The sequence below is a fragment of the Mesoplodon densirostris genome, chromosome 12 (assembly GCF_025265405.1).
Source record: "Mesoplodon densirostris isolate mMesDen1 chromosome 12, mMesDen1 primary haplotype, whole genome shotgun sequence".
Lineage (NCBI taxonomy): Eukaryota > Metazoa > Chordata > Mammalia > Artiodactyla > Ziphiidae > Mesoplodon > Mesoplodon densirostris.
The window spans coordinates 90,404,426-90,422,371 of record NC_082672.1 but is presented as its reverse complement, the minus strand read 5'-3'; the positions used below and the strand labels follow the sequence as shown (position 1 = coordinate 90,422,371).

Here is a 17,946-nt window from a genome sequence, read left to right as displayed (position 1 = left end):
CAGGTTGCCTAGGTTAAAATACTGGCTCTGCTCTCATCAGCTATGGCTTTGGCAAGTTACTCTATGCTCTGCAGTGGGCATTAATGTTTTCCCTACCCAGCGTCCGCTCCCCTTACAGCAACAGCAGCAGTTTTTCTTCAAGGAGTCACATCCTCCTCCCTGACTCTTCAGTGTGGCCCCTCTCTAGGCTACAGGATGAACTTGTGACTTAGGTTTAAGTGATTAAGTACACCATTTCCCCCTAAATAGAACTACAATTCCAGCAACGAGAACATGATCAAAACTGTGCCAATCAGGGCCAATTCCAAGACTTTTCTTTTAGCTATTAGATAAACGGAAGAGAACCTGAAAATAACTGGGGTTACAGTTGCTGTGGTCATCTTGCTGCTGCTATGAAGAGTTAGTCCTAAAATGGAGCAAGCCCAGAAGGGAAACTGACAGACAGTGTGAAAGCAGATCCTGAGGACACCACATGAGCCCCTGTACCAATCCTCACCTCAAGTCAGCTCCACCTGCAACTTTTTAGCCTTCTGCTTAAACCAAGTTAGGCTGGAGTTTCTGCCACTTACATCCATGAGTCCCCACTAATATACTTTCTCAGCTGCAGTTTCATCATTTGGAAAATGAGGATTTGCTAAGCTTCTGTGCCCTCATCCGTGAAGCAGAATACCTACTTCATAGGTTTGTTGGGAAAAGTAAACACTTAGCACATAGCACAGATCTCACACATCATCAACCTGCTGAGATGTTTAAAAACAGAAAACACTTCTTATAAAGAATACTGAGCTATATATGTGATTTTAATTAAAAATCTGAGAATCATGTGACTGGATAATAAGTTTAAGTGAGCAAAAACCTCTGGTAAAAAGATAATGGCAACAGCTAAAATGTAAATTGGGATAAAAATCCCAACACTGAGTTTCCTGCTACCAGGTAATTCAGACATTAACTAAGACTATAACAAGAGTTATTGCAAGCAAATTATCACCACAGAAGTATAGATGCCAATGTTGAAGAAGAGAAATTAAAACTGTCACCTCCCCAGTAACAACAAGAGTAGAAATCAGTGAATAGAAAATGGACAAGGAACAGAGAAAATCAAAGCCAAAAGTTAAGACTGATAAACTTCCAGTAAGACTGATAAAGAAAAAAACAAAAAAACCAAAGACTATCAATATTAGGAATGAAAAAGGGTCTATCACTATAGAACCTAAAGACATTAAAGAGATAATAAGAGAATGTTATAAACAACTTTATGCCAATATGGTAAATAACAGAGATGAAATTAACAAATATACTGAGAAACGTAACTTATAAAAACTGACACAAGAAAAAGAGAAAATCTGAATTGCCCTATAAATTTCTTTAAAATTGAATTTGTAATCAAAAACTTTCTTACAGGGCTTCCCTGGTGGCGCAGTGGTTGAGAGCCCGCCTGCCGACGCAGGGGACACGGGTTCGTGCCCCGGTCCAGGAAGATCCCACATGCCGCGGGGCGGCTGGGCCCGTGAGCCATGGCCATTGAGCCTGCGAGTCCAGAGCCTGTGCTCCGCAATGGGAGAGGCCACAACAGCACGAGGCCCACATACCGCAAAAAAAAAAAAAAAACTTTCTTACAAAGGAAATTCCTAAATGTTGGCTGAAGTCTGTAAACCACTGTGTCAATCAAGCAAAACGCCTGAGGGTTAGATGAGGCCCTCCCCCACCCCCAGCCCTCGCCCAGAACACCAGTTTTTTCCCCTCTAGTGGATTTTTAGTGAATGGAAGGGTGGTACAGAGAGAGGAAGAGTCAAAAAAAGGAAAGAAGAGATTGAATAACAATTAAGGAGATAAAGACAGAGTAAAAGAAATCGAATGGTCTCACATGTCAGTAGGACAGAATAAAATCAACAGACTAGATTACCTGCATTAATGGTGTATAATAGGCAACCTGAGAACCTACAGATTAGATTAGAAATGGATGAATAAAGGGAAATAGACCTGAAAAAATGTTGGCTTGTATTTCCTAAACAAGCAAGTGATAGCAGAAGGGAGTTGTTCGAGAATCTGCAAACTGTCAAGAAGCAAGTAAGGAGGCTGTTACACAAAGCAGACAATGTACAGAATAGTTGAGCTAACTGGAATAACAATACAGTATTGTTTAGAGGTGCTCTATATTACTGTAATAATACCTTCTATTATATATTAAAGCATTAGTTCCAAACTTGAAAAACTGCTTCTAGAAGAAAATTTTCAGATAGAAAAAGCTTCTCAGCTAGAGACAAATACTACAGTTTCTCAAAACAGCATTGAAGCAGGGAGCTAAGGAAACCTGGAGAGAAGAACTTGGTGTTAAAAAAAGTCAGCTCTCTTCTTGGTGGGTTTGAATCTAACCTAAAAAGTATAAAACTTATTTTACTTTATTATTACTGAAGTATAAATAAAAGATAACCTAAAGAACTACAGTCAGTTCTCATTACTCTAGGCAGTTACATTCTACAAACTCACTTCAAACACTGAATTAGCCAACATTGAACCACTGCTCCTAAGGGAAAATATTAATACAAGGTGAGGTTCCTGTAAGCTTCTGGTCACATTTTTGTCAACCAATCAAAACATAACCTTGTTTAATGTATGTTCTGCTTGACATCTTATTCAATACACACTGTAGATTCATGAACGCTGAATTCACAGCCAACAGCACTATGACTCATGGCTGAGCAAAGTTCATCTAACAGATATTTTCTCTAGAAGGCACGTGACCGCATTCTTGGGACAGCACTTCAGCACTCTCCTTGCGGGGCGGGGGGCAGGTATACAGTGAAATCACCAACGAAAAGCACAGGATGTGAAAAATGTCGCACTAAGAAAACGGCAAAAAAGACACTTGTTACTGTAAGAGAGCTGGAACAAGAAGGCAGAGCATTGCCTTGTCGGACCTCGGCTAGGAACATGTGCTCGGGCAGCAGCAATTTTTCACTGCACTGTGCACATCTTCAAATTACTATGAAAGCACTATGAGTGCTGATTTGGGGGTTACAAATAAATTTTAGTGAGTAGGCCAATTTGAAACCCAGGAATAATGAGGATTGACGCACTCAAAAATTTACACTACTGTCATGTGAGTAAATTTTTTTAAAGTTTACTGTAAATGAACCTAGAAATCTAGGAAACGGTAATGGAAAAATACCATTTCTTGGAATCAATCTGCCAAGATTTTTTAGTTATTGAAACATGGAAAATACAAACCCATTAAAAGTCACTTTTACAATGGTCTCAAGCAGGCCTCTTCAATTTACTAGCATATGACAATCAGCATTAGAAGAAATCAAAGTATGTTCATTTCTAAGTTATAAATGAAATCCATTAAATCCCACTTGGGGAACTGAATTCACTAATTTTTTTTTTCTTTTTTTTTTTTTTGCAGTACGAGGGCCTCTCACTGCTGTGGCCTCTCCCGTTGTGGAGCACAGGCTCTGGATGCGCAGGCTCAGCGGCCATGGCTCACGGGCCCAGCCACTAAATGCTTTCCTAGTCTCATTTCAGTTCACTATGCCCACCAGCAGACTACCTTTTCCAAGGCCTTCTCTGTCCCCACATTCAAGCACCTCCAACAGTTCACACTGCCATCAAAATTAAGAACACATTTCTCAGCTTGGCTTTCAAGGTCCTCCCTAATCTGCCCTAACATGCCTTCGGAGTTTTCTTTCTTATAATTCTCCAACAGGCAGCCTAAGCTCCAGAACATACCTCCAGCTTTTCTGTGTCTAGACCCTTGGTTAGCATTTCCCTCCGCTTGGGTGTACTTCCCCCTCCCTTCCGGTTGAAATCCTGTCCACCCTTTCAAGGCTTATCTCTATCACAAAAGCGTCTCTGATTTTCCTAACCCACATGTCTCCCTCCCTGCAATCTGACATCACTTTCTTTATAGCCCTCGTAGGGCACTTCACTCAGACTTGTCTAGCAGTTATTTATCTTCTCCTCCTAGAGTGGAGGGTCCCAGGGCAGGGCCTAAATCAAATGTTTCTTGATTAAAATTAAAAACCAAACTCTGTCAAAAGGGAAAAAAAAAAAGACACATCTTACTTTGCAATCGGCGGGGGAAAGCCTAATTATTAGTAGGGTAGAATACATTCTCCAACAGAAACTTTAAAAGAATGTATCCTTAAATCAACATCCTTACCAGAAGAGTATCATCCATTCAAATCATTACAGGAGATATGTAACTGGGAGCAACATGTATTACTTTTCAAACATAGCAAACCCGTCCCTGACCTCCATCAGTACATCAAATGAATAATAAAGTATGACTGTATTGTAACGATGCCTCATTTATCTAATAGCGCTAGGATGTGAGGGTTCACATGAGAGAGTTTTCTGAAAGAGTGGCTTCCTACTGCAGAAACAGCTCAGACACGCCCGTAGCCTGGACCAGCTGAGAAATCCTCGAGGGAAACTGACCTCCACTTCACCCAGGCCAGCAGAAGACACTTGGGCACAGTGGGGAGGTCATTTTGTGCCAGTTACCTGCACCTGGTAAACAGGTACGCAGCACAGAGAGAAAGCAAGGAGGGCCAGCAGAAGACACTTGGGCACAGTGGGGAGGGCATTTTGTGCCAGTTACCTGCACCTGGTAAACAGGTACGCAGCACAGAGAGAAAGCAAGGAGGGTATTAAAAACCCTATCAAATGGCCAAAGGAGCTTTTTGTGTCTGGCAGAATCCTCATTCCAAGTTACTGGTCTATCCACAGTGTATTTCCCTGAGAAACTTTGAAACGTTGAGCATCTGTTCTTCTGTCTCAGAACAAGCTAAGTCATCCCCTCCTGGAAGATTCTATACCCTCTGCCACTGAAAAACATTCCACACTCTAATTATATCTATTATGGATTGAATTGTATACCCCCAAATTCATACACTGAAATCCTAACTTGCAATACTTCAGAACATGACCTTATGTGGATACAGCGTCAATGCAGATGTAATTAGATGAGGTCATATTAGAGTAGGGCAGGCCCCTCCTCCAATATGACCCATGTCCTTATAAAAACAGCAAATTTGGACCCAGACAATCACACAGGAAGAATGCCATATAAAGATGAAGTCAGAGATCAGAGTGATGATACCACAAGCCAAGCAACTCCAAAGATTGCCAGCAGACCACCAGAAGAGAGGCGAGAGGCATGGAATGGATTCTTCTTCAAGCCCAACGAAGATGTCCTGATCTTAAAGTTCAGCCTCCAGAACTGTGAGATAATACATTTCTGTTGTTTACGCCTCCCGGTTTGTTGAATTGTTTGGGTAGCCCTAGCAAACTAACAGTGAGACTGGTGTCTTTCCATTTACTATACTACTGATCTACTGTGACAACCACACACCTCTTCAAGTAATCAAATTTCTTAAGAATGACATGTGTTGCACTAGTTCAACAAACACATGCTGATGACCTCTAGGTGCCAGGCACCGAGGACACAGCAGGTGACTGACATGGTCCCTGCCCCCATACAGGTGACAGTGTCATCAGGATAACTGACAACAAACCAAAATTATACAATGATAAAATTACAACTGCGATAACAGCAATAAATGACACACTTCCTTTCTTCTTTAAACTGAGGATAGTGGATATATTGAACCCCGTCTAGATGACTCAAGGACATTGCTATGGAGACCCAGTGCACAGCTGCAAGCCCTTTATTGTTTTTGCTTCTCTCTCAGATACCAGGTTGTAGGACACCATGAGATCTACTTCCATCAACTATCATTCCTTCTCTGCTCACTCTCCCCCCATCTATCCATGTCTAGCCTGGGGCTTCTAATTTGCTGTGGGCTAGAAAATCAGGTAACTCATATTGCTAACAAGCGTGGATTAAGTAATAAAGAGTGCTGCAAGTGAGAACTAAAGATTTGGCTTTAATGTGGGTTTTCTGATTTACTTTAGATTCTCAGAGACATTTTTTCCTATAGAATTCTGTTACATGGCACAAAGGTGGAACATTATTCCATATAAACTAGGTGTTACTGAATAATTTTATTACTTTGGGATTAAATTGCCTGGTAAACACTTGTTTTCTTTCAAAGGGAATACAGTACGGGGATGCTATGTGAACAGTGACTTAGGGAAGAAATACTGCCCTAATTCAGACCCAAATTCAGAATTAGAGAATTTATTGCCCAGTGTAAGGCATATTTTTGTTATCTAATTGCATATCATATCACCAAATAACAGGACCAAGGGGTTGTATAGCATTACAACTGGAAATCCTAGCCAAAATGTTTTGCAGTACATAATAAATACCACCTACCTCTTATGCATATCCAACAATCATCTTTTTTGTTGTGTTTTTTAAGTTCTTCTTCAGTTACTTCAATTAATCTTCCTTTTAATCCTGTTAGGTCCTTTCCACTTTTGGTCAGTCGAATCCAATCCATAAGACTTCTGCCCTGTTTCAGAGGGACCTCAAAAAGGAAAAGGGAAGAATTCAATGTGGCTTTTTCCAATAAGCTGCTTTCCCTTCCCCTTCCTCCTGCTGGTCCTCAGGCCACTTCATTATTGATTCCCACTCCAAAAGGTAAGAAAACTCAAATATAACAATTCTAAAAATCTTCTTCGGCTTTAGGAGGTGGTATTAGAATTATAAATGGAACCCTATATAAAGTACCTGAGCCACGAGGTGGGTCTTAGAAAGTCTGGCACACAAATGCGCACCCAAACGGTATCACAGTACAAGGACAGTACTGAACCCAGAGTCAGAAAACAAATTTTGGTCCTGGCTCTATGGCTAATATGTTCTAGTCACTTACCAATTTGGACCAAAATTTCTTTGCCTTAAAAATCAAGGGATTTGAGAGAAGAAAACAGAAACAACTGGCTAAAGCTGATTTTCCGGATTTTGAACGTACACAGAATATTAGAAATCACATGAGATGGTAATATGTTTTCTAAGAATCCACTGAGAAACAAAGGTTATCAAATAATGGAAAATAATAAAACTGTGGCTCCCCATGTTCCTTATAATAATGTCTCTAAACTGTCACACTCTAGGGAAGGGGTTGGCAAACGGGCTTATGCCCGTTTCTGTATAGCCCTTGAGCTACGAGTAATTTCCACCCATGGTGGTGGTGGTGGTGGTGAAGAGACTGAATCCTTATGAAGCCCTCAAAGCCTAAGTTATTTATTACCTGGACTTTGCACAAAACTTTGCTTTCTCCTGCCTAGAGGGTTTAAAAACAGTATGTTTGGGATTTTGTGGGTTTGGGGTTTTTTTACAAAATACATTTTCAAAGCTTTTAGATAAGAGGTACAATTAGTGTTTTAACCAGTTAAGACACCCTAGTGGAAATTTTTCAAGACATCTAACCTGTATAACTAGTTTGTAACATAGTACCAGATAACTGTTGGACATAAAAGCAGTCATATCCAAGGAAGTTTATTGCTATTTGTGTCCCCCCAAAATAGACTGAAATCCTAATCCTCAATGTGATGGTACTAGGAAATAGGGCCTCTGGTAGGTGATGAAGTTGTTGGGATTAATGCCCTTATAAAACAGGCACTAGAGAGTTCCCTCACCCCTTCCACCAAGTAAGGACACTAAAAAGATGGCTACAAACCAGGAATCGGGGTCTCACCAGACACAGAATTGGCCAGTGCATTGATCTTGGACTTCCCAGTCGCCCGAAGTGCGAGAAATAAGTTTCTGTTGTTTATAAGCCACCTATGATATTCGGTTAGAGCAGCCCGAAAGTACTAAAACACACATCTCACTTTCCTGAATCCTATCTATTTTAGATATTCAATTGCCCCCAAAATAACCAAGTTAATAGGTGTGTGGTGCCTTTCCAACTTCACATTCCTTCTTACCAATCCACATCATCCCATTCTTACCGTCACTAAAACTCTCTAGGTCTCTCGGTCTTCATAAATGAAGTAAAGTGTGAGAATACATATGACCTTTCCCACCCCAAACCACTTCTTTCACCATTCTATCACCTGCAGCGTAGTTAAAAGTAATCTTCTGGAAATGCACATCTAAGCTAGGACCCTCCCTCCTTCAGTGGCTCCTCATATTCCTTATAATAATGTCTCTAAATGCCCTCGAGTGGTTTACTAGGCCCTTCATAATCTGGTCATAGTTTACCTCACTAGCTCCACGTTTTAACTTTTGCCCCTTCCCATTCTATGCTTTTAGGTAAATGGAAACTGATTCCGCTCTCTCCCCCGCAGACATTACTTCCTCCAGAAGCCTTTTCTGACCCCGACTCCTTCAAGGTCATAACAGACCGTTACAGTCCCTATGTCATTTATAACTGCCTCTTTACATGTCTGTGAAGCCTGCGGGACTAAACTCTTTGACAACAGAGATGTTGGGGCCCAGGGCAGGCCATGAAAGAGGAACACTTTGACTGTCCTCTTTGTCTCCCTGAAAGCAGGAAATAAATCTCCCATGTGAAAGGCGCCCTCCCTGTACTGGGAGGTAGAAACACATCCTTCTCACCAGAGATAGGAAATTCAGGGCCAAGAAGCCTGTAAACAAATCTTGTTATTTGTTTACTAATTTACCACCCAAGCCCAAACTTTGCTCAAATTCCTTACCAATTCAGTATCCAGACCTAAGTTTCTTTGTCCCATCAATTCCTCTCAAATGTACTGTCTGTCTAAAAAGTATAAAAGCTGCCTGCTTTGGCCACTCCTTAGTGTTATAGGGAAGAAGCTATTACAATTTAATCACTAAAGGGATGTCGCCTATAAGTTTAAATTATACGTAATGGCCCATCTCTGGGAACCCGGCTATCCGGGCAATGAGCATTAAGCTAAAATACCTTCGTTTAGCTCACAGGAAACATCCCTACCAGGCCCACCTGCGAATGACTGCAGAGAGGAAGAAATGAACACATCCTCTCTGGAGGCTGATGGGGAACAGGGAATGCCTGACTTTACTTCCTCCCCTTCTAGTATAAAAGAAGCCTGAATTCTAACTCAGGCAAGATGGTTCTTTGAGGGATGAGCCCACCAGCTTCTCCATTTGCCAGCTTTTCAAATAAAGTCATTATTCCTTGCCCCAGCAATTCGTCTCCCCCTTATTGGCCTGTCGTGCTGCGAGCAGTACGAGCTTAGACTCATAACATTAGATCCCATTTCTACAAGACTTCTGTGCATGCCAATTAAGTTTGTTTCTTTGTCTCCTGCTAATCTGTCTTGTGTCAATTTTGCAGAAATTTCCCCCTCCCCAACAGAGATCACATCTCCATCATATGGTAGGGTCTCAATAAATATGGTATTGAGACCCAAATATGGTAGGGTCTCCATGTCTCTGCTTCTTATTTGTAGAAAAAGCTTCAGTCTCCTAGGCCTTCCCAGAGTTCCAAAGAGCAGAATCAAACAGCTAATGACTACAGAAGTGAGAAAATGCAGAAACCAAGGAAAAGTAGTCCAGCAAGAAAACTACTAACACTTGAACAATAGTCACAGGACTCCTAGTCCCTCCTGAAGAGATACAGAAAACAACATGATGCATATCCTTGAGTTATTTTACGGCAACCAGGACCCTAAGGGATAGAAACTGCTGACCACAAACACAAAGGCCCCAGCCTGGTTGGAACAAGAAGGTTGCAGATTGAGATTTCCAAAATATCACCCTGTTACCTCACCACCAACCAAACAGAAGAATGTCCACAAGCTAATCATGCTCACCCCAAATGCTGCCTTTGAAAACGCTTGTCTGAAAGCCATCGGGGAGTCCGGGTGTTCTGAGCACTAGCTGCCCGTTCTCCTTGCTTGGCACCCTGCAAATAAACGCTGCACTTTCCTCCACCACAACCCAGTATCAGGAGATGGCCTTCACTGCGCGTCAGGAAAGCAAACTCAAGTTTGGTTGGGCAACAATTTCACAAAGGGGGAAAAAATCGTCTGAGTTTTCTCTTGAATTGCACAATAGTCGTATTTTATTCCCTTTCTGGACCCAAAGACTCACCCTTTCCATCACCACCTGGGGAAACATCCGTCTTTGCCTCTAAGTTTTCTCCTTTAAATGATACCGAGCACATGGCTGGTAGTTTTAATGGAGAAGGGCGGCAACTCTCATACTCTAATCCAGAGATGCTTCCTTTGAAAAGGCTCTACTATTCAGCCAAGCACTTAGCTTAAGGAGAGAAGCAGGTCAAACACCAAGGAGACGAGGACACACGACTGGATGGCTGCATAATATATGCAGCAATAAGTGAAAAGTCACAGTCAGAGTCACATCACATCAAGCCTACTGGGTCCAAGGCAGCATTTCTTAACCAGTTTTCTTTTCTGTGAAATGGAGAAAACGAAAGCACCCACTTCACAGGATCATTAGAAAGATTAAACAGTTAATACATGTAAAGCACTGAGGTCTTCAGCAAGCACTAAATCTCAGCTTTATGATTATTACAGTTGGGGTTACAGACTTCTGAAAATCTAATGAAAGCTACAGATCCCTGAACCCATAATTGTGATCTAAAGTCAAACTCCAGGTCCATGTGGAGAACATAGAGAAAGTTGGTGAAGTTCCCAAATGATGTCAATGCTAAGGCTCAAGAGCCCAGAAATGAAAAAGGAGTGGCCTGAGTAGGTGGAAGTCTTGGAAACAAAACATGAAGATGTGGTTATTGAATGAGGAACTAATAATCAACAGAAGCAAGCAACATTCATGTTGCAATAAACACAGGAGACAATTCTATTAAATTCTGCAAATATAAAACACATTTGTGTTCCACCTGTTGGTAACAGAAGCTACGTGCAACAAAAAGTTAAAGAGTATTATATTAGCTTCAGAGTCAGCAAATGACATCAGTAGAAAAGGCATTGATAAAACAATCAGGTACCAGAGGAAGAGAGAAAGGCAGTGTGACTTGGAGAAGTGTCCGTAAACCTAACTGGAGGTTTGCAGACACTTGTTCTCGCTTCTCCAATCTTCCCTAGCTCCCGGAGTCCCCACCCTTGGCGGGATGATCACTGGTCTCTGTCGCTAGTGCTCAGCCTTTCCTCTCTTCTAGGGAACTCATATCGCTCACAACCCCTTCGGAAAGTGAACAAAAGAACCGAGAGGAGGTTATGTTGAAGGAAGGAAGCTAATACTGAGTTCCTACAATATGGGACGCACAGAGCCTGGCCCTATCATACATCTGAATTTAATTAATGGGAAAAGAGTTGGAAGAAGGGAACTGACAGAACGGGATAAAGGGATGGGAAAGAAAAGGGGCCAGTACGTAAGAGGGAGGAGGGTTAGGAGAGTTCGAGGGCTGGAAACGGCATGGGATCTGAGAGAGATCGCCAGCGAGGGCGGGAGGGAACGAAAGCTAGAGGTGGGGACAGGAGGTGGGAGAGGGTACGGAAGGAAAGAACGGACTGTGCCGGAGCATGAAACGCTGGCGGGAAGTGAGGGCTGCGGCACGAGACCGCCGGAGTCACCCGCTTACCTTGCTACGCCCCCCGGAGGAGACGCGCTGCTGCGAGCTGGCGCCCGGGAAACACTGGGAAGGGACGTTCAGCATCCTGGACTCTTGGCCCGGGCCCTGCCCGGGGTACGCCGCCCGACGGGATAGCTCGGCGCGACCCCTCTAAGGTAACACCTCCGGCTCCGGCTCCGAGGCCGGGCAGAGGCCGAGCCCCCGACCCACTTCCGGGGTCGCCCGGGGTGAGGCGCGCCATGACGCAGCACGTCGAGGACGCGAGGGGCGGAGCCAACGAGACCAACGGAGAGCCGGCGGAGGTGGAATCAGGGCAAAGTACGCATGCTCCGTTCGTCCCGCACCCTGAATTTCAGCACCGCAAAGAGGTGACAGCTATTCCGTGGAAAGATTAAAGGGTGAAGCTGTTCCTAAGCCTTGGTGCTGACTGAATCTGAGAATAAATTCTTGGAGACGCCTGTTAACCCAGAACACAAGTGTCTGCCCATTGTTGAAGCACTACCATCACACTGCTTGAAATATGGAATAAAATAATACAATTAAGGCATTTTGATTTCTCAGAAACTCTCTCTTCTAAGGCACCACGCTGTACAGGAAAGAGAACCTTTAAGAGTTAAGATGTCAAATGCAAACAGTCACTCCTGCTAGGTGAAGAGAACACTTCCCCTTTAAGAACTCTCGCTAATGATCAACGAATGAGTCGCAGAGATTAGTAAAGTCTCTTTCTGCTCCATTCACCCACTCACAAGTTCTTCCTCCTCATCTAACTTCCTCTCTTCCCTGAAAGATAAAGGGGGCTGGGAACTGATGCAGCCTACGTCCAAATGTAGCTCTGAACAGCTAGCCACGTTTAAGAGTCAGATAGGTTTAGTTTGGATGCCACCCCTGCAGTTAATAAATGAGCATCCTTCTGCAGGTTACTTTAGTATCTCAATGCCTCATTTCCCATCTGCATCATGGATTTAGGTTTTAGTAAGAACTAAGTGAGACGTCAAGTGCAAATTACCTAGCACAGTGCCTGGCTAATAGTAGGCACTCAATAAATGTGGCTGTGGCTTTTCATACTATTCTACCATATTAATAATAGCAGCACAAATACTGTGCAGGTAAACACCAGTCCCTAATGCTCAAGGTCCAGATTGGTGACCTGGTGGTTTTTTTGCATATCTCTTGGGAAACACACATATCCTGAGAGCAGAACTCAGTGAAAGAAGAAGTTTTCAGGAAAAGAAATATAGTTCTAAGTAACTCTCCATCCTCCTGCCATTACTAACTTTTCCTGACTCTGAAACATGGTTTGAACTTGCTCTATTTCAATTCCTTTGTCCTTAAAGTGCCTGGAAATCAATGCTTATATTTCAATTGCTTGCCACTGCAAAGACTGTATTTGAGCTAAAAGAACTTCATGATCATAGTTTACTATGTTACCTCTCCCATGCAAAGTACTCCTGTTTTCTCTTTCATTAAAAGATGATGTATTCTTCTATAAGTCTATGTTTAAAAAAAAAAGCTAATCTCTAAAAATTTCTTATTTCACTTCCTATGTGAAAATTGTTACATGAGTATCAGGAGCAGGGAACCACAGCAGCGATGCAAGGTGATGCTGTTGGAGAATGTCTCCTATCTGCCAAACTTCTTAGCTCCCTCGTGGACAGAAATGGAAAAACAATACTATCAAATTCTGGCTTTTTGTCTCCCCTTTTTTAGACTCCATGTAAGTCACATCCATTTAAATGTTTTGTTTTAATTCGGGGGATCCCTCAATGTAGCGCCATAAATACTAAACACCCATGCTATTTTACTACTGGATTTGAGGACAGCAGAAGGGTATTAAAGTAAGAATTACTTGACTCATCATTCATTAAAATCCCTACAATTTAATAGCCCTAACATTGATTCCTAATCTCAGTTATACACAATGATTTACAACATTTTTCACCATCTGCTAGCTAATACATAATAATAATGTGTGATTGGAAACATAAGGGGATTGTCCTCATTATCTAGTAAGATAATATTCATCTGTAACTACAACATCCAATGGGGATTGGTAGGAATTATCAGATGTTACAAGATTCAGTCTTGAAAATTAAATATTGTCTTTGTTTGAAACGTTTTATTTTCAAAATTATAACTGAAGATAAATTTGTAATTTGATGAAGAGAACCAAATTATCTTTTATAAGCCCCAAATGTTTATAATACAATCAAGGTTCCATTATAAATAAAAACCATTTTTAAATTCCAACATTGAATTATAGTGTAGGGATAAAAAAGGCCAAACTACCATAGTAATTACTAAATAGTTCATTTTATTAATAATTTATATACAAATAAGTTAATTTAAAAGGATTATGATACATTTGTACACTAATCTAATTTGTACCTACAAGCTTTGAATGTCATCAAAAGTAATCAGATTAATTTTCACAGATCAGCTCCTCAATTTCTTCTTCGCTATCAGAATCTTCATAAAATGAAATTGTGGCTTGAATTGGAAATTTTTTCAGAAGAGCTTCTGCTTCTTGATATAAGTAATCGTAACACTTTGATTTTGGCCAAAATAGTCTGAAAGAAGCAGACAACATAATATGCTTTATTTTTTTCACATTCAGAATCCTTCTACTCATGAAACGTTCAAATTTCAAAATCTCCATATATTTAACAACTGATTTATGCATTTAGATAGTTTAAAATGCTACTATCACAGCTTTCACGGAGTCTACCTGACAAAGTATCAATAACTGGTTAATTCCTTTAAATTTTTATCCAAGCTATAAATTGGACCAAACAAATTCACACTAAACCCTTCGTAGGCATAAGGTCAATATTTAACTTACTTCAGGCATTATGGATATATTTATTCTTACAAAATACAGAAGAAGGTTTGTCTTCCAAATTCCTTTGGGAAAAAAAATGAATCCTACCATGACATTAAAAATTGTGACGATAGCCAACTTTATAAAGACGTCAAAATATTATGCATCTTACACATAGGCAGAAATTACCTAGTACTTTGCTTGAAACTCAGACTTAGCTCTTAGTTACAGATGGAACCAAAGCAAGTTTAGAAAAGTACAAAAAGCAAACTTTTCAAAAGGCTACCTCTGACCCCAACCTCGAGCCCATCACTCTCCCCTTTCCCCACCCAACTAAATTTTGGAACACCATATTAAGATGTTGAGAATTAGACTGGTTTTAAACAAATAATTTGTATGTAAACGTGATTACCTCAAAACTTCAAATCTCCAACAAATATTAATCTTGCCATCTGGTCTTCTATTATTTTTCATCCAAGTAAAATAAAAGGACAAGGCTGAATCACCAGCTACAGTACACAGTATTTTAGTATACAATAAATAGCCCCACATACCCATATAATAGACTGATTCTAACAAAGAGAAAGTTACATATGTTCACTATACTCTATTATAAAAGGCAAAAAAGTAGGCCGTGTAGTTTATAAACGTTTCTAGCCAAATAGTTTTTTTTAAGCTTATAAACTGGGTGCCTAAATAAACAACCATCAGTAATTCAGTCATTCAATAAATATTTTAGTGATCTCTTGTGCCAAACATAATTCATAATTCAAAGATGAATAAATCATGGTCCCTACCTTCAGGAAGTTGACAACTGAGTAAAAAGAATCAGAAACACACATTACTACTCAAGATAGAACTTAATAAAAATACAATAAACTTAAGAGAAATACAAAGAAACTGCCACAGTAGTTCAAAAATGGAAGTGCTTATATAGGAAGCAATTGATTTTCTAATGTGTAAAACTGCCAAACCCAAAGAACGTTGTTTAATTGTTATCACACTCTCTCTCCCCCGGAATCTCTCACTGGCCATTTTTCTTCCAGAGACTTCATACTTTACTGAATTCTTCCCTGTTCTGAGTGATTCTTCCCAGTCACCTTTGTGGACCTCTCTTTCTCTGTAGACAGGTTAGAGGCTGGCCTTCCCCCACCATTTTATCAAGAGTGATCATCTCTCCTCTCTCACTCCTCCAGATGACCTGACCCACTGCCATGATTTCCCCAATTGTTCATTTACCAAAGGTTCCCAAGTCTGTATTTCCACTTAAGAACTTGACTTTTGACCACTGACCTGTATATGCTGCTCTCTACTGGAATATCTATTTGGAGGCACCATAGGCACATTAAATATGACAAATGGAAAATTCAACTCAGTATCTTGCTCCCCAGATCTACAGTTCCACCAACTCGGGCGTCATTCTGTCTTTTTACTTCTACTTTACCTACCATATCCAATACATCATAAGCCTAATCTACTGTGTCAACTAAGTATTCCCCAGATTCACCCAGTCCCAACCTCGCTTCCAATGCCTGAACTGCAATAACTTCCAATTTCACTTTTGGTGTTCTAACTAAAGCTATATACCATTTCCTTAGTGATTTTTCTGAAACATAAATCTGATCACATTACTCTTTTGGTTAAAATCCTTTGAGTAATCCCCAATACTACCTACAGAATAAAGTCCATGAGTTCCCAATGCCACATACAGGATCAGGACAAAACTCTTGTACCAAGGTGTACCTGGCCTCTGGCTTCCCTGGTGAAATGACCACAGCTTCACACACTCAAATGCCAGTTCCTTGATGCTCCCAGAAGGAACCATGCTGTTCTCTTTTTCTAAGCTATTTCTTCTGCTCCTACGTTCCCGACCTACCATCCATCTGGTTAACTTCAAGACTCAGCCAGGTAATCACACCTATGATACACACTTCCCTGACCCTTCTCCACCCCCTCTGACAGAGTTAGGCATAAAATTGACCAAGCTAAACTATTAAAACACTTCCAAAGGGCTGTGATCATTTTTTTCTCTGTCCTTCACAAGTTCTAGCAAAGGATAGGAAATTAATCAACATGTATCGACTACTATGTGCTATTATAAACATATACACATTCTACAAACATTATATAGCTCTTCATCTAACAGCTCTCTAAGGCAGGCAAATAGCAGAATTAACTTTCCACCTGATTAAAAGCTACAAAGAATCTTGCAGGAAGGCTGACTTCCCAGTAGCTAGGAACAGTAAACCAGCTCCTAATTGTTAGGTCAAATAACTTTTGGTCCCTTTTGGGATCCTTAGCACTCTTTAGGATTTTCATCATATTTCCTTTTTCTCTTACACGTCAAGCTCGATTTGTTCAGTTTGCTGTAAACCATGATTGTTAATACCATTCTTCCTTCTGGTTTGCAAGAGAATAAGAATATACACACTAAGCCTGGTGTGAAGTCAATTTCACTTGAACCCTTTGGCATTAAAAAGAAATTCTTTGGGAGGCACAAGATGTCACCGTTCTACTTTTACTAACACCGCCCACTTTCCTTCTTCATAATATAGTTTTTAAGCGTTTACTAAGTGTGCACTGATTAACAGTTCTTTTAGGGGACAGCGTGAGCTCCTACATTTTCCAGTTCGATGAGTAAAGGACCTCTGGGACGAGGAAGATAAAGAAACGTTAAAGATAGATTTTCCAAAAGAGAAAAACTTCACGACCAGCTGCTGAGCAGGGCTGGACGAGGCCCCCGGCTCTTCCCTGTGGCTGCAGACAGACCTTCGATGAGGCCTGTCACTCACCTGACTGGGTGTCTGTATTGGGAAAGCTTTCCTGAGGCGTCCGTTATTCCGGGGCCATCTGGCATCTGGGGGTGGAAGGAAATGGATCGAAGTTAGCACTCACCTTCTAAAAAAACTGCAAACCCTGGCGACCAGGCTTTCCTCTCGTCTGCAGGGAATGTGACCGCGGGCTCTCAGCAGCCTCGCTCCCGGCCCGATCTGTGCGTGCCAGTAGCTGTGGAGGACGCACTCGTCGCATCAGCACCGACAGGGCCACCGGTATGGCCACCAGCAGGCGCGATCTTAAGCGAGGGGAAGGCCAGGCGCGCGTCTCCCTGGGGCCCGGCGTAGCCGGCGTTGGTCGATGAACAGCGACCCCGGGAGGCGCGGCTCACTCACCGCCTCCGCGGCGTGGTGCGGCGCCTCCTCCTCCTCGCCACTGTCTTCCACCCACGGTCTCCAGAAGCCTGCGGATCTGCGAGGTGGGCAGCGGAAGGCGCGCAGAGGAGCCGTGAGCCCCGACCCGGGAGAACCGACCGCATCTGAGGGAGGGCCTGGAGGGTGCGGGGGTGAGAGAGCGGAGGGGAGGAGCTGGGGAGGCGCAGGCGGGAGGGATGGAGCGGGGGAGGCGTAGGGCGGGGCCGAGACGCGGTACCCGGAGTCCGCGCCCCCGCGCCGCGTCTGGCGTTCGGGAGCGGCGGGCAGCTGGAGGCGGCAGCGCGCGCGCTGGCCGCCTGGGGTCTCCGTGGTCTCCGCGATCTCCATGGGCAGGCTGGCCCCTGGCATCCACCCGGCCCGAGCCCGAAGCCTTATATAGCCCCCGCGGCCCGCTACATCTTTACACGTCCTCTCCCTCTCCTCCCCTCTCTCCCCTGCCGGCCGCGTAAACAAAAAGGCTGCGCGTGAAGGCGCAGCGGCCCGAACCCCGGGGGCGAACGCGTGCAAC

The 17,946-nt window shown here is 42.4% G+C and overlaps 2 protein-coding genes across 3 annotated transcripts in view; both read right to left on the bottom strand.

Annotated features, from left to right (window-relative positions):
• The window catches only part of LOC132500294 (cytochrome b5 reductase 4), an 87,143-nt gene extending 75,520 nt beyond the window's left edge, over positions 1–11,623 (bottom strand). For both annotated transcript variants that reach the window (XM_060115257.1, XM_060115258.1), the window contains exons 1-2: positions 11,421–11,623; positions 6,284–6,437 (exon numbers count right to left, since the gene is read on the bottom strand). In XM_060115257.1, coding sequence (XP_059971240.1) covers positions 6,284–6,437; positions 11,421–11,495 — 229 coding nt within the window. In that variant the 5' untranslated portion in view covers positions 11,496–11,623. The remainder of the gene's footprint in view (positions 1–6,283; positions 6,438–11,420) is intronic.
• A 2,178-nt stretch (positions 11,624–13,801) lies between these two features.
• RIPPLY2 (ripply transcriptional repressor 2) lies at positions 13,802–17,765 on the bottom strand. Its single transcript, XM_060115385.1, has 3 exons — positions 17,400–17,765; positions 17,022–17,086; positions 13,802–13,978 (listed from the first exon to the last, which is right to left on the bottom strand). The coding sequence occupies exons 1-3, from the start codon at positions 17,763–17,765 to the stop codon at positions 13,831–13,833; spliced, it is 579 nt and encodes a 192-aa protein (XP_059971368.1). The 3' UTR covers positions 13,802–13,830.
• Positions 17,766–17,946: the final 181 nt, after the last annotated feature.